Source organism: Chiloscyllium plagiosum, chromosome 4, assembly GCF_004010195.1.
Source record: "Chiloscyllium plagiosum isolate BGI_BamShark_2017 chromosome 4, ASM401019v2, whole genome shotgun sequence".
Lineage (NCBI taxonomy): Eukaryota > Metazoa > Chordata > Chondrichthyes > Orectolobiformes > Hemiscylliidae > Chiloscyllium > Chiloscyllium plagiosum.
In genome coordinates, this window is record NC_057713.1 from 102304713 (window position 1) to 102320649 (window position 15937).

Genomic DNA, 15937 nt, shown 5'->3' on the forward strand with positions numbered 1-15937 from the left:
GGTCACTGTCTGGTATTAAATCCATGAATTTGACCAGGGGATACAGAAGCAGAATTAAATCGTTCAGCCCATGAAGCCCACTCTGCCATTCAATCATATTGATATGTTTCTCAACTTTGTTCTCCTGCATTCTCCCCATAACCTTTGATCTCAATATTAATCAATTGTCTAATCTATCTACACCTTAAATACACCTAGCAACCTGGCCTCCAAAACCTTCCGTGGCAATGACTTCCACAGATTCACCACTTTCTGACTGAAGAAATTCCTCCTCATCTCAGTTCTAAAGGGTTGTCCCATCATTCTGAGGCTGTGCCCTCAGGTCCTAGTCTCTCCTACTAGTGGAAACATCTTCTCTGTGTCCACTCTACCCAGGCCTCTCAGTTTTCTGTAAGTTTCAATGAGATCTTCCCTCATCCTTCCAAACTCTATCAAGTACAGACTGTGAGTAAATAAATAAAAGAGAGGTTTCAGGTCAGTAACTCTTTGTCAAACCACTGCCCTGAAACAGCAAGACACAGATTTCAGGCCTCTCTGAAACTTCACCTATGACGCTGTACACATTCACTCTGAAGTCACACTCCAAAATATCGGTGCGTAGCAATTATGATTTTCCGGTAACTAAATCCTGTAATGAGGAAAACCAGAACATACAGTTAACACCTATGTCTTCAACAATGCACCATCTAATGTTCACAGAAAATGTGAATATTAGATTGATACCAATAACACATTATGTTGATACCAATAACACATAACATATTATTTAATATTCCAGGTTTAAATCATTTTGCCTTAAAATGTTATTAAACCTTTACAATCTTATGGCTCAAATCCCAGTACTGACCTCACCATATCTTATAATGCCTGTTTTCTTTCAAAACTAAACTTAACGTGATATATTTAGCTTATTTTGTTGTACTTTATATTGTTTGATTATCTGCAGATTTAAATGCAAAATTTCACGAGAGTGACTGCTGTCATTCAAGGAAGTGGCTGACACATCACAACCTTCCCAAAAACATTTGGAGTAATGAGAAATAAAGACTGGACTTATCAATGATGCTCAAATCCCCCAAATGAATAAAAAAAAACTTTGATTGGGTTTTCAAAGTGCCTTTTTAAAATAAGTATCAAGTTCTCCATCCGTGAAGTTCAAAACAAATGTATTCATCCTTAACAGTTTTCCAACCCTCGAACTGCTGAAGACAGGATTTTTCATACAGTCTTCTTGCCAGCCTTCTGAACTCCCCCAAACCTTCATTGCCCACATTTTGGTCAGCGAACCCACTTCTCAATCACCCCACACCCTCTAATGGCTTCATGGCAATCGTTGAATTCAAAGTATTGATCTTTATTTACAAATGCTTAACTGCTTTCTCCTAACTGCAATCCCAATTCATGGTCTCTAATCCTCTGACTGTGGCCTTTCATTGAATCTCATTGCCTCTTCTCCCAATTCCATCATTAGCGACAGGAGATATCAACTTTGTAAACCTCACAACCCCCTTTCAACCATGACTTTGGTTATCTATCTAAACTCTTCCACTCTGTCTCTTGTTTTAAAATCTTTGCTTATATTTAAAACACTGTAGAACAGCAGGTGGATGTTGTTAGAATGGCATGAAATGGCATCAATGAACACATACCTCTACTGTAACATGAGTCACCTCTCTAACGGTTAAATGTAGATACAGACCAGTAGCACTAAACTGCTAGCCAGCATTTCCTGAATTTCCTGTTTTCCTTTTTTTGCCTGGTGGGGCACTGGGCTTGATTCACTGTGTTGTTTCACGCCGTCAGTGCCGCTAATCTTCCAGGCAATCACAGGGAAGCTCATTGCAGCATTAAATAGTATAAAGCATTTCTTTAAAATTCTTTATAGATTGAATATTACATCACTATGATTGAACTCTTGGATGAAAGGAAAGCATTGAGTGGCGTACATTTCACGTAAATCAAATCCTGTCAACAGAAGCTGATTTCCGGTTCTTGCCTTCTGAAAGTTATTGTACAGGTGAATTCATCAGCAACATTGAAATACTGACGACTTGAATTGACCTCTAATACAAGAACAAAATAGATTCAGTGTCTCAAAGTTGTCAGCAGTTTTTGAACTCCAGCAATATGCATTCTATTTTAACAACAGTAAATACAAATTTACTTATTTGTTAAAAAGCATAACATCAGATGAAAGTAATCATATCCACTGAAAATTATGTGGTTTATCATTTTACCATCATTTATGTACCCAGGTTGGATGAATTATTTTAGCAAGACATGCCATGAAATGTAATTGCTGGAGTTGGTATTTAGCAGTAACGTACAGGAGTAGTATAGAGTACAGGATTGACAGTATATTTGTTGGATGAGAAAGTTGGTATTGTCTCAGATATTGAATCAGTAAATACTCAGAGGCAAACACAAGAGGTTGTCTCTTGTACACTGTAAGGTTCAAGGTCAGGCAGGCAGCAATTTGCAGCTGTTTGTAGGCAGACAAGTAGCTATAAAGCAGTCACATAGGATCAGACAAATATGAATCTTCAAATATATGCAAGACATCTATAATTTTTCAGGTCAGAAGTTGGGATGGTCACTGATGATTGCACAAGTTTTACACAATTCATGACTCCTTAAACACTAAAGTAGTCCATATCCAAATACAACAAGATCTGGACAATATTTGGACTTGGACTTATAAGTGGCAAATATCATTATGCGAAACAAATTTCAGGCAACAACCATTTCCAGCAAGGCAAATACAATTAATCGCCCCTTCACATTCAATGACATTTCCATCACTGAATCTGCACAATCAAATCTTGGTGTTACTACTGACCAGAAACTGAGCTGGGCTAGTCATATAAATATTATGGCTTTAAGAGAGGCTAGGAATGCTGCAGCAAATACATTTCCTAACACCATAAAAGCCTGTCCACCACTTACATGACACAGATCACAGATTGATGTAATACTCCCCACTTTTCTGGAAATGCAGCACTCAAGAAACTTCATAAAACAGGACAAAGCAGCCGTTTGATTGGCACCACATTCAAAACCATTCACTCCCTCCACCATTGACACATACAGTGGCAGCAGAATGCGTTACCTACAACATCAAGGCTCCTTAGACAGCACATTCCATAACCACTTGAAGGACAACAGCAACAGATACTTGGGAACGCCACACCTGCAAGTTCTGCTCCAGGCCACTCACCATCTAGACATGGAAATTTATCACCATTCCTTCAGTGTCAACGAGTCAAAATTCTTGAATTCTCTCTCTCACAACATTGCTGGTTTACCTACACCAAATGAACTGCAACTGTTCAAGACAACAGCTCACCACCATCTCATGACCAATTAAGGATGGGAAATAAATGCTGGCTCCAACAAAAAAGCCCACATCTCATGAAAGAATCAAACAAATTTCTAAGAAGAAATTATGTAAACAGAGTTAAAAATAAATCAGGATGCCACTAATCTTACTACCAAGCACTAACACAATTGAAGAAGGGCTCACGCCCGAAACGTCGATTCTCCTGCTCCTTGGATGCTGCCTGGCCTGCTGCACTTTTCCAGCAATACATTTTCAGCTCTGATCTCCAGCATCTGCAGTCCTCACTTTCTACTAGCACAATTGAGCAATGTGACAAATTACTTTCCCCATACTAACCTTCTTTTCAGCTACAGAAGATCTAATGAAGGCATGTGAAACTTTCAAACTCTCATGAAATGTCTAAATGCAAATATCTGATAAGAATCTTCCATTGAGCACACCAAAGTTATAACCCTCTGAGAGCCCTGAGGAAAAAGAACTAAACCACTTCTTCAATTGCTGGGGCAATGTTGGTTTGAGTTATGTATATCATTCATCATTATAACTAAATTGTACTTTGAATTAGCAATTCAATACTGATGGTATATCAAGATGTAGATATATTTTAAAATTAGTGCATGTTTTTCAAGCTCATTAATTTATACTTGTAATCTCAATATAGGTATAACCCGAGTAAGATATGCTGTAGAGGGGATAATGCCATACAGAAGACAAAAATCTCATTTTGCATTTAGTATTAATTGCATCAACACAACAGATAAATGCTGTTCTAAGTTGGGGCAGAGGGGTATAAGAGACATAAAATCCTATACATAGATTAAATCCATTTTAAACTCATGATTAATGTTGGCAAAAACTATTTTGTATTCAAAATAGCTTGTGAAGTTCTCAAAGTGATAAGTGATACAAAGTATTAACTTACCTTCAGGGTTTCGTTCTGGTTACCAAAGAAAGCACAAAGAAAAATAGAAAACTATAAGCAACATACAGGCTCAGGTAGACTAAAACATACATTAGCCTTTTCCCACAACTTCACTCATCTTTTTTTCTTTTATGTCTTTTTCAGATTCCAAAATGAGTTAAGATACAGATTTTTTTTAAAAATTGACCTATTTAATCCCATCTATTTAGAATACACTATTAAAATTAATGGATGACTATTAGTTATATTAACAAATCCTCTGCACAAAATCTTCAAATTAAAGCAAAAATAACAGTGATCTTTTCCACTTCTGAATTAGTAGTTTGCTGTTAATCAATCCTGTCACTCAGAGCATTGATGAGTGCAGAGTGGTGGACATGATGTACATGGACTTTAGTAAAGCGTTCAACAAGGTTCCTCATGGTGAACTGGTTAGCAAGGTTAGATCACATGGAATATAGGAAGGACTTGTTATTTGGATACAGAACTGGCTCAAAGGTAGAAGAAAAAGTGGTGGCAGAGGGTTGCTTTTCAGACTGGAGGCCTGTGACCAGTGTTCTGCCACAAGGATCAGTGCTCAGTCCGTTGATTTTCGTCATTTACATAAATATTTGATATGAATATAGGAGGTATAGTTAGTAAGGTTATATATGACACCAAAATTGGAATTGAAGTTGACAGCAAAGAAGGTTACCTCGGAATACAATGGGATCGTGATCAGATGGACAATAGGCCGAGGAGTGGCAGATGGAGCTTAAGTTAGATAAATGTGAGGTGCTGAATTTCGGAAAGACAAATCAGGGTAGGATTTACATAGTTAATGGTAAGGTCCTGGAGAATGTTGCTGAACAAAGAGACGTTGGAGTTCAGGCTCATAGTCCCTTGAAAGTGGAGTAGATACGACATTGAAGGTGTTTGGTATGCTTGCGTATAGAAGTTGGGAGGTCATATTGCAGCTGTATGGGGCATTGGTTAGGCCACTTTTAGAATACTGCATGCAATTCTGGTCCCCCTATTACAAGAAGCATGTTGTGAAACTTGAAAGGGTTCATAAAAGATTTACAAGGATGTTGCCAGGATTGGAGGGTTTGAGCCATAGTGAGGGGCTGAAAAGACTGGGGCTATTTTCCCTGGAGTGTTAGAGGCTGAAGGGTGACCTTATAGAGGTTTACAAAAACATAAGGGGCATGGACAGAAAAAATAGATTAAACTAGAGGGCATGGGTTTAAAGTGAGAAGGGAAAGATTTAAAAGGGACCTAAGGGGAAAGTTTTTCACGCAGAGGGTAGTGCATATATGGAATGAGCTGCCAGAGGAAGTGGTGGAGGCTAGTACAATTACAACATTTAAAAGGCATCTTGATGGGTGTATGAATAGAAAGAGTTTAGAGGGATATAGGCCAAATGCTGGCAAATGGCACTAGATTTATTTAGGATATCTGGTTGGCACACTGTATATCCCTATGACTATATGACTCTACATCTCAGTATTTTATCATATTATGCTTCCGTTAGTTCCACTAAAATCTTTGTTTTACATTCATAAACATTTATTTCTGGCATACGCAGAACAATGATAAATATCTTCTGCTGAGAAGTTAGATTTGAACCTCCTATGCATGCTATAAAATTATAAAATGACCAAAGACCCACTGTCAGTCCCAACTTTTATGCTGGGATCTTTAGTACAAAAGGCTTATTACAACGGTTTACCTCAAGAATGGGTGAAATGTTCAATTTTAAAATCCACTCTCATGGCAAGTAGATTCACAGCCTCATAAACATCCCTTGAATAATTAATGCATTTTAAAAAATCATGGAGGAGAATGCAGCTGCATGTCAACATTCAATCACAATGATCACACAGTTTTTCAATATGATCTGCTATCTTAATTGCAATCTTTGCTCCACTTGATGTCCAGTCATTTTATGTTATTTTCTATACAAGTTACACTTTAAAGAATAAAATACACTGCAGCAAACCAAGTCCTGTGGGAAGAATATCAACAATTGCGGACAGAACCACAAACCACAATAACACTCTGAAAGAAGCTGCAAGTTCATGAATCATGCAATTCAGGGCAGAACGTAAATAATGGTAATGACGCAGTAATGCTTTCATACTGAAAGATGTAAATCCTAATCATTGACACAGATTATTAATAGAAAAGCTTTATTCTCAAGACAGCATGCAACCAGCATTCTTCATCCCCGGCTAAATCCTTTGATTGTGTGAGGACACTGGTAACGACTCAATGATCATGTCGCACAAAGCTCAGCAGCTTCGACAGGTGGACCATTTGCTGAGACAGAAGCTCCAATTTTCTGATGGCCAGATAATTGTCTCTGAAGCATTAGTAGGAGCTGTGAATGAGAACTCTATGGAGTCCCTATCATAGCAGGCTCCAAAGAAGTAGCCAGGAAATTGAAGGTTCACTGAGCAATTCCACTATGTCTGGAAAGCTCCCAAAAGTATCTATCTAAATGAGAGAATTCGGAAGTTCCACTAACGTTGGGTAAATACTTACAATGACACACTTCACCATGCCACATTTCCCGCTGCTGGACATGACCCTATCTCCCCCATAGGACCAGATCCACCCTTGCTCACTGTTGGACTTGGAACCCCTTGAAAGGACCTGTCAGTATGGAAGTATGGCTTTGCATTTCTGATAAGAATCTCCATTTAGAAATGCGAAGGTCTTTCATTGCATCCAAAGAAGCAACAGATTGCTATTCCTCGGAAAATCTGGCCCAATTCAAATCCAATTTTCCTCTTGCTTTTCCACACATTTCTATATTTTTTTATGAGAGATTGAACTCCCCTTCTGTACAGCACTTCAAAGGTTTGCCTATCTCCTTTACTAATTAATGAACAAATTGAATGTTGAAGACAATCTGCAGTAACCAAATCATTGTACACTTTTAATTGGACCCATCTCAGCCTTGCTTTATAGATGCATCACCTATACTGCAGTACAAATTACATTTATATATGACTTTCCATGTGTTCAGGATATTTAAAAGCATTTCACAGCCTATGGATATTTTTAAGCTCAACGACTGTTATTGCATCGTCAATTGCAGTATAGTAACAGTGCACAGTAAACCCTCAAACAACAATACGATAAAAGGCCAGTCTGTTTTGCTGATATTGATGAAGGAATAAATGTTAGTTAGGATATCAAGAGGACTCCCATTTCTCTACAAATCACGTCAAGAGATTTTTCACATCCACCTGATTTTGATTTGCTTTTCCAGATTAAGCTAAAAGTACTGTCACTTTTACATGTCTTCAAGTTTACCGACAAAGGGACCAAAACGTTTCTGTAATAGACTTGACAGAAAGTAGACATTGGAATTTGACATTCCTCAGCGTTTCCATCCAGCTGCAATAAAAGGCACTTTCTAATTGGACAAGGAAAGTATTTTACATTCTTTTTAATGTAGTGATGTGGTCTGGGATCTTGATGAAAGCTCATTATATTCAGAGACAAAAAAAACTAGAACCCAAAGTAGACAAGCAGGAGGCTAGAAGAGCACAGCAAGCCAAGCAGCATCAGGAGTTGGAGAAGTCCGACATGTCGGGTATAACCCTTCTTTAGGAATGGAGGTGGGGGAAGGAGGAGTTGCAGATGCAGGGGGTGGGGAAGGTTATGGGTGGCAAGAGGGGCCGAGGGGTGAGGTGGTGATAGGTGAATACAAGTGGTAGTTATGGAAGATGAGGTGTTTTGAAATTGAAGAACTCAATGTTGTATCCTCCGGGCTGTATCTGGTGCTCCTGATGTGGTCTTTTCTACATCGGTAAGATCAATGTAAACTAAGGGCACGTTTCACTGAGCAACTCAGCCCGGCCCGTAACAGCAAGCCTGACCTCCCAGCCACTGGCCATTTCAATTTCCCTTTCTACTCCCTCTCCAGTATGTCCATCCTTGGCTTCCTCCATTGTCACAGTGATTCAGACTACAAATTGGAGAAACAACACCTCATCTTCCACCTGGGCAGCCTACAGTCTGGAGGACTCAACATTGAGTTCTCCAATTTCAAATAACCTTCCCACCTATCCCGAGACCCTTTCCAGACCTGCCTCCTCCCTTCCATCTCTCTGACCAATCCCTCCTTCTAGCTACCAACCGGATTCATTCCTCCGATTGACCTACCAAGTTGTACCTACCACCTGTATTCATCTAAAATCACTTCACCACTCCGCCCCCTCCCCATCCATAACCCTTCTTCCCTCCTCTTTATCTGCAACTCCCCCTACCCTCATCTGCAATCCTGAAGAAGAGTTATACCCAATACAACGGACACTCTCCACCACCTTGCTTGCTGTGCTCTTCCTGCCTCCTGCTTGTCTACCCTCATTATATTTGGCAGAAAAACTTTAGACTGCGGTCTTTTCCCACTGCACATTGGTGGCACTTGTCCCAAGCTTTGGTGCGTTCATTTCTTCAGCTTTATTCTCAGCTAGGTTGATGCTATAGATTGAAAATGCATATTACCTACAGTGAACTAATCTTAAGTTATCTACATTGAAATGCATCTTGTACTCTTTTGCCTACTTTGTTTTAGTTACCACTTGTGCTGCTCCTAGGCGGCCTCACCAGACCAACTGGACATTCAGTTCCAATCCTACAGAATTTTCAGTCACAATCCTACAACATTGCAAATATGACTAAAGTTCCAAGATATAAATTAGTAATAATAAGTTGTCTTGTAAGATTCTTTGCCAACATAATTTCCTGAACAACACATGCATTGTCACCTTTGTCAACTAGTTTATACACATTTTCAGGTCATGTCAAAAATTATCACTAGCTTATTCATGGTAGAGCACCAGCATTCCAATTTAAAGGATCATCTATTTCAGTCAAGGTTAAGATGCAAATTAAAATGGCTTAATTAATTGTGTTAAACAGAATATTGTTATTTTCATTCAATTTCCTCATGAAAAGATGTTCAAAAGAGTGAACGGAAATCAAATAATTTAAACTTACTTGGCACCTCATCAAATACTTAGGATTCCTTTTTAAATTCATTCACAAGATGTGGGTGTCACTAGCTAGGACAGCATGTACCTCCCCACGTCAATTGTGCTGAGGTGGTGGTGATACACCAAATCAATGAAATAGTTGTGAAGCAGAGTCACTATGGTTACAGAGCCAAACAAGACAAGTAATATGTGCAATGAATGGGTTCATTGAATAACCTCGATGACCAGTAAACTTTTTTTATAGCATTGTTTGAAGGAAAAGACCAGAATGAAAGAAATGGAAGTACAGTATGACAATTAATAAAAATATTTCCAAAATTACTTAAATTCAAAAAGACAATTCAGAGCACGGAAAGCAAAATAAATGCACATCAAACGCAACAAATATCTCTGTGTCATGAAGTCACACATGCTGATCATTCATAAATCAGATCAGTCTATGATCCAAGTGATCTTCTTGTCAATTAATATTCTTTGATAATTCCATACCCTGCAATATTAACAAGTTGTAGATATAATACAATTTAGTCCTGGCTGCCTGTTATAATCTATTACAGATTTACTTCTGCCAGTATCTGCTGCCCTCTATAGGAAGATCATATTATGAATTTACAGACCTAGTTTTAAAAAACTGTGATCAACATTTTGCAAATAATGAGCGCTGAACTGAATACAAGTTAAGTAGAGCTAATGTGTTTCAAAGGATTCTGCAAGCTATAATTATCTGCATCAAAATTGTTCATTCCTTTTTAATACCTGCACTTTCAGTAAATCTTTGCAAACTACAGAATTAAATCAAAATATTGTAGATGTAGATTCTAAAACATAGAGTTGAAAATAGTCAGAAGGTCTGGCAGCATCTTTGGACAGAAAAGCAGAGTTAATGTTTCAAGTTGTATATGATTCTTTTTCAGAACTATAGAATACTTTGGGCATGTATAACCCATTAAACTTTTTACATAAGGAATGACATCACAGGAGAACACAAGTTCACGAATGTCTAATCTTTAGTTTATGGAACGAAAGAAAGTTTACGTTATGGCAGAGTAATCTTATCATTCAAAATGTCCACACTATAATGTAGGGGATCGTGGACATTTCACATGACTTACTGAACACATGTACAGGAAGCATCACTGGTGACAGAATATTTAGCTCCAGGTTTCAGAATTTGAGCAGAGGCTGAAGACTTTGGAGTGCACCTGCAAGGCTAGAAGTTATAGGAACAGCACATTCAAATAGATGGCCACATGCAGGTTAGAGGTATGAAGAAAGATAGGAATGGGTGACCACCAGCAGTCTGAGAGATGCAATCTAAGAGATGCAGGCGGATAGCGCAAGAGTCCTTCGTGGTCTTACAAGAATTGGTTTTATATTCTGGATATTGATAATTGCAATGTTTCCTCAGAAAAATGCAGCTTGTGCCAGGCCAAAGGCACCATTAGTCAGCTGTACAGGACAGAAGGAAGAAGAGTGGAAAAGTAGTAGTGATGAGGGATTCATTCATTAGTTGGGGAACAGACTGATGATTCTGCGACCACAGATGTGACTTCAGGAAAGTATACTGTCTCTCTGGTACAATGGTCTAGAACATCAAAGGTGTTGCAGGACATTCTTTAGGGGAGGAAGTGAACTTGCTTTTTCAAGAAGGCTAATGGAATATTGACTTTTATGTCAAGAGGACTGGAGTACAAGGATGCAGAAGTTATCCTGGAGTTATACAAAACCCTGTTTAGTCCCCACTTCGAGTATTGTGAGCAGATCTAGGAACCACACCTTAGGAAGGATATATTGGCCTTGGAGGGAATACAATATAGGTTTGCAAGAATGATTCCTGGACTTCAGGATTTAGATAATGAAAAGTCATTATAAAAATCAGGCACGTTTTCTCTATAATTTAGAAGATGAAGGGGTGATCTAATCAAAGTCTTGAAGATGTTAACAAGAAAAGACAGACAGATAAAGATAAACTAGTTCTACTGGTTAGACATTCTAGAACTCAGGGTCATAGTCTAAAGATTAGGGCTAGATGAATCAAGAAAGATGTTAGGAAGCATTTTTATGCACAAATGATGCTAGATGGTTGATGCTAGATAAGTTGGTAATTTTAAATTTCAAATAGATATTATTTTGTTAAGCAAAGGTAAAATTTAGGTATATGAGCCAAAGATACGTACATGCAGTTAGGCCATGATCAGTCATGATATCACTGAATGGTCATACAGGTCCAATGGGCTGAATGGTCTACTCCTCTTTCTGTGTTCCTATGTCGTGGTCAATGTTGTATCAAAAATGCAGTTAGGAAGGTGAATGAGATCCCAGTACTATTTGCCAGTGAGTACAAAAATAAGAGGAAAAGGCAGATAAACACATGGCTGTAAAGATGCAAGTCAGACATGCTACACCTGAACAAAGTTGAGGTGAGTCCTTTCTGAGGTGTTTTGCTCGTGCTGCTCAAGCGAGTTTAAAATAATTCTGTAGGGTTGTGGGAATCGGGAGAAAATAGTAGAGAGCAATGCCAGGTGTGTTAAAAGACTGGAAGGGACATATAGTACCAGAACAGAGAATAATAAATTCATAGCTGGAATTGAAGTAAGAGAGAAATTAAATTTTTCTAAATGAAAATGACACTGCATATATGTGAATGCTAGTAAAGTAAATAAATATAGTCTCCAAAGGATCCCGAGCTTCCAGTTGTCTGCCACCTCAACAGAGCGCTGTGTTCCCTGGCTAACTTTCTATCTCAGGCTTGCTGCTCCAGAGAGGCTCAGCACAAGCTGGAACAATAGCTTCTCATTTTCCACTCAAGGGACACGGCAGCCTTCAGGACTCAATATCAAGTTCAATCATTTTCAAGCCTGAGCACCTTTTTCCAGGTCCTTTACCCATTCCCACACTACAGTCCCTATCATCACATGGGCTGCTCTCAGTGCAATAAACCCATTTTCATCTAATTATGGTCCCTTTTATCAGCTTTCTTTTTCCCTGGCTTACCATCATCTATTCCTTTGTCTGCTTACCTGTCTATCTCCTGCACTGGGTTCCAACTCCACCTATTACTTACTGATTCACCAATCACTCCCATTAACCCCTGTCTCAGCATTTTATACCAGCTTTTCCTAGCTACTACTAGTTCTCAGGAAGAGTCACTGGACCTGAAACATTAACTACTTTCTCTCCACAGATGCTGCCAGACCTGCTGAGTTTCTTCAGCAATTTCTGTTTTTGTTTTAGTACAGTAAATAAAATTGGTGAGTTTCAGACACAGATATGGTATTATGATATTGTGGCAATAACAGAGACCTGCCTGAAGCATGGGCAGAATTGGGTTTTAGATATTCCTTGTTACAAGGTATTCAGGAAAGGCAGAAAAAGAAGAAATTAAGGCGAGTTAAGGATAGCATTGCAGTACTGGAGAAGGAGGATGTCCCAAAGGGTTCATTGGCAGAGCTAAGAACAAGAAACGTGTAGCTACATCGCTCAGTGTAGTTGACAGGCCATCAATCAGTGGGAAGGTTGTATGGGAAAAAATTTGCAACAAAATTAGAAAGAGGTGCAAGAGTAATTCGACAGTAGTTTTAATAGGAGACTTAAATATATACTGGGATAATGATAGCATTAAGGGCAGGGAAGTTAAGTGTTCTTATATTGTGCTCAAGAGAATTTTCTGCAGCTGTAAGTGTCCAATCTGATAACAAAAAAGGAGGCACTGCTAGTCCAGGGTCTTGGAATGAGGTGGGCCAAGTAAATCAACCGTCAGTGAGGGAACTATTAGGAGGTAGTAGTCATTGTATCATAAGGTTTAAGATGAAAGTAAGGGCAGATAAATGACAATCCAGATTAAGAATAATTAGCCAAGGAAGTTCTGACCTCAATGAAGCTGAGCACTTTAGCCCAGAGCCAAATATTGGAGAAAAGCATAGCTAAAAAATGGGCTATCTTCAAAGAAGACATGCTTTGAATACGGTCACGTTATATTCCCTCAAAAGGGTCCAGTAAAGCAAACACATCCAGAGGTGCCTTAATTAAAATAAAGTAGAAAATAAGATTAAAAAGAATAGTGGGCTTGTGAAGGAGTCAGTTACAAAATACAATCAAGAATCAAGCTAAATGCAAAATGCTCAGAAGGGAAGCAAAGAAGCAAAGAAGAAACATGAAAAGGTTTGGCAACTGGAGAATTTTGAAGCCTTAAATGAATCATTAAACAGTGGTAAAAAGTAACAGCAGTGTCATCTAACTGCCCAAGAGGAGATTTAAACATAGAGGCAGGTGGCATGGCAGAGATATTAAATAAATATTTTGTTTCTGTCTTTACCAATAACGCAAATGTTACCCAGGCCACGACAACAGAGGAGAAAGCATAGTTCATGGAAGGGCTCAAAATTGATAATGAAGAGATATTGAATAAGTCATCAGTACTTTGAGGTGACAAGACACCATGGCCAGATGAAATGTAAGAAAGGATACTGAAAGCAAAGAGAGTAGAAATTGCAGATAATTGGCCATTATCTTTCAGTCTGCTTGGGCATGGGATGATGCCATAAATCTGGAGAATTATAAATATTATGTCCTGGTTCAAAAAGGGTGTAAGGATAATCCCAACAATTACAGAACAGTCAGTTTAATTTTGATGATAGGAACAACATGAAAAAAACAAAATCTGATCTTGAATTAATGGACAAATGGCTTAATTTTTGAGAGCAAATGTAGATGTTATAAGAGAAAAATCATGCTTAACTAACTTGCTGGAGGGAAGTTGAAGCGGGAACGGGGGGGGTGAGGTGATGAGAGTAATTCTGTTTCTGTAGTATACATCAACTTGCAAAAGTCAATCAACAAGCTACTGCACAACAGACAGAAATAAAAGCTCATGGAATATAGGGGATAACAACAATATAGATACAACTTGGCTGAGTGATATGCAACAGAGTGCAATGGTGAATGAATATTTTCATGCAAGAAGAAGGTTTGTAATAGAGTTGCCTGGGGCTCACTATTAGATCCTTGTTTTTCTTGATTTCCATGAATTACCTAAATCTTAAGTGAGCAAGGAACTATTTTAAAGTTTGCTGGCAAAACAAAAACAAGGAAGGCAAACAAAACTTCAAAAAAATAACATGTTGATGGACTAGGAGGTGGCAGATGAGTTAAATGTCCAATGCAATAGAAGTATGATATGATACATTTTAGGAGAAAGAATATGGAGAGACTGTATGAAGGTATTACTTCAAAAAGATGTGCAGGAGCAAATATATGTCACAATTTTACTTCTTTTGTATATCATTTTAAATCTGTGCCATCTCATTCTCGACATGTTTATTAGTGGGAATGGCTTCTCCTTGTTTACTCTGTATAGTCCTCTCATGATTTTGAAAACTTCAATCAAATCTCCATTTAATCTTCTCCTCTCCAAGCAAAACAGTCCCATATATGGGTGCATATATGTATGTTATTAAAATAGCAGGACAGGTGGACAGCATGGTTAAGAAACCATACAATATCCGAGGATTTATTAATACTGACAGCAAACAAGGGCAGGGAAGTTATGTTAGGCCTATATGCGACACTAGGTAGATCTAAGCTAAAGTATAATGTTCAGTTTTGGGTGTAATGCTTTAGGAAGAAAATGAATGCATTGCTGAGAGTGCAGCAAAAGGTTCACAAGAATGATTCCAGGGATGAGAAACTTCAGTTATGAAGAAAGATTAGAGATGTTGGGACTGTTTTGCTTGGAGGGGAGAAGATTAAATGGAGATTTGATTGAAGTTTTCAAAATCATGAGAGGACTATACAAAGTAAACAAGGAGAAGCCATTCCGACTAATAAACATGTCGAGAATGAGATGGCACAGATTTAAAATGATATACAAAAGAAGTAAAATTGTGACACAAGAAGAAACCTTATCACAAAGTAAATGGCATGGGTCTGAAATGCAGTGACTAGAAGTACATTGGAGACAAGTTCAATCGAGGCATTCAAGAGACCACAAGATAATTATTTGAATGCAAAAAACACGTAGGGCCATGGAAAAAGGGCAGGAGGATGGTGTTATGTCATGATGTTAATTTGAAATGCTAGCGCAGACATGATGGACTGAATGGCATTCTTCTGCACTGTACAGTTTCTAAGAGCACAAAAGTTTGTAATTTAGCTGACATGTATTTTGCATATTAGTCTATAAATAAACTAGACAATCCCATATTACTGTTTATGAGTTAAAGGATTTGTTTCATAAATGCCACCTAAGCTAACAATTGCCATACCTCAGAACCCAATCATGGGAGAAAGTGAGAACTGCAGACACTGAAGAATTAGACTCTAAAAGAGTGGCACTGGAAAAGCATAGCAGGTCTGGCAGGAAGTCATTTAAGGAGCAGGAGAGTTAACGTTTTAGGCACAAGCCTTTCATCAGCAATGTGGAGGGGGAAAGGGGATGAGGTTCCCCTTCCCACTCTCACAAGGACATACAAGTCCTGGGTCTCCTCCATCATCAAATCAAATTCACTTGCCAACTGGAGGAAGAATGCCTCATTCTTCTGCCTTGGGACCCTTCAACCACACATCATCAACATCAACTTCTCTAATTTCCAAATCTCCCCTTCCCCCTCCTCATCCTAGATCCAACTCTTCAACTCTGCACCACAATCTTGACCTGTCCATCTTCCTTCCCACCTATCCACTCCG

At 38.5% G+C, this 15937-nt stretch overlaps 1 protein-coding gene across 8 annotated transcripts in view; it reads right to left on the reverse strand.

Annotated features, from left to right (window-relative positions):
* Positions 1–15937, reverse strand: part of bbs9 (Bardet-Biedl syndrome 9) — a 529891-nt gene that overhangs the window by 410228 nt on the left and 103726 nt on the right. For 6 of the 8 annotated variants that reach the window (XM_043688773.1, XM_043688769.1, XM_043688767.1 and 3 more), the window contains exon 15: positions 4263–4277. The exons of the other annotated variants lie outside the window; for them this stretch is intronic. In XM_043688773.1, the coding sequence (XP_043544708.1) occupies positions 4263–4277 (15 nt within the window). The remainder of the gene's footprint in view (positions 1–4262; positions 4278–15937) is intronic. 8 annotated transcript variants of the gene reach the window in all.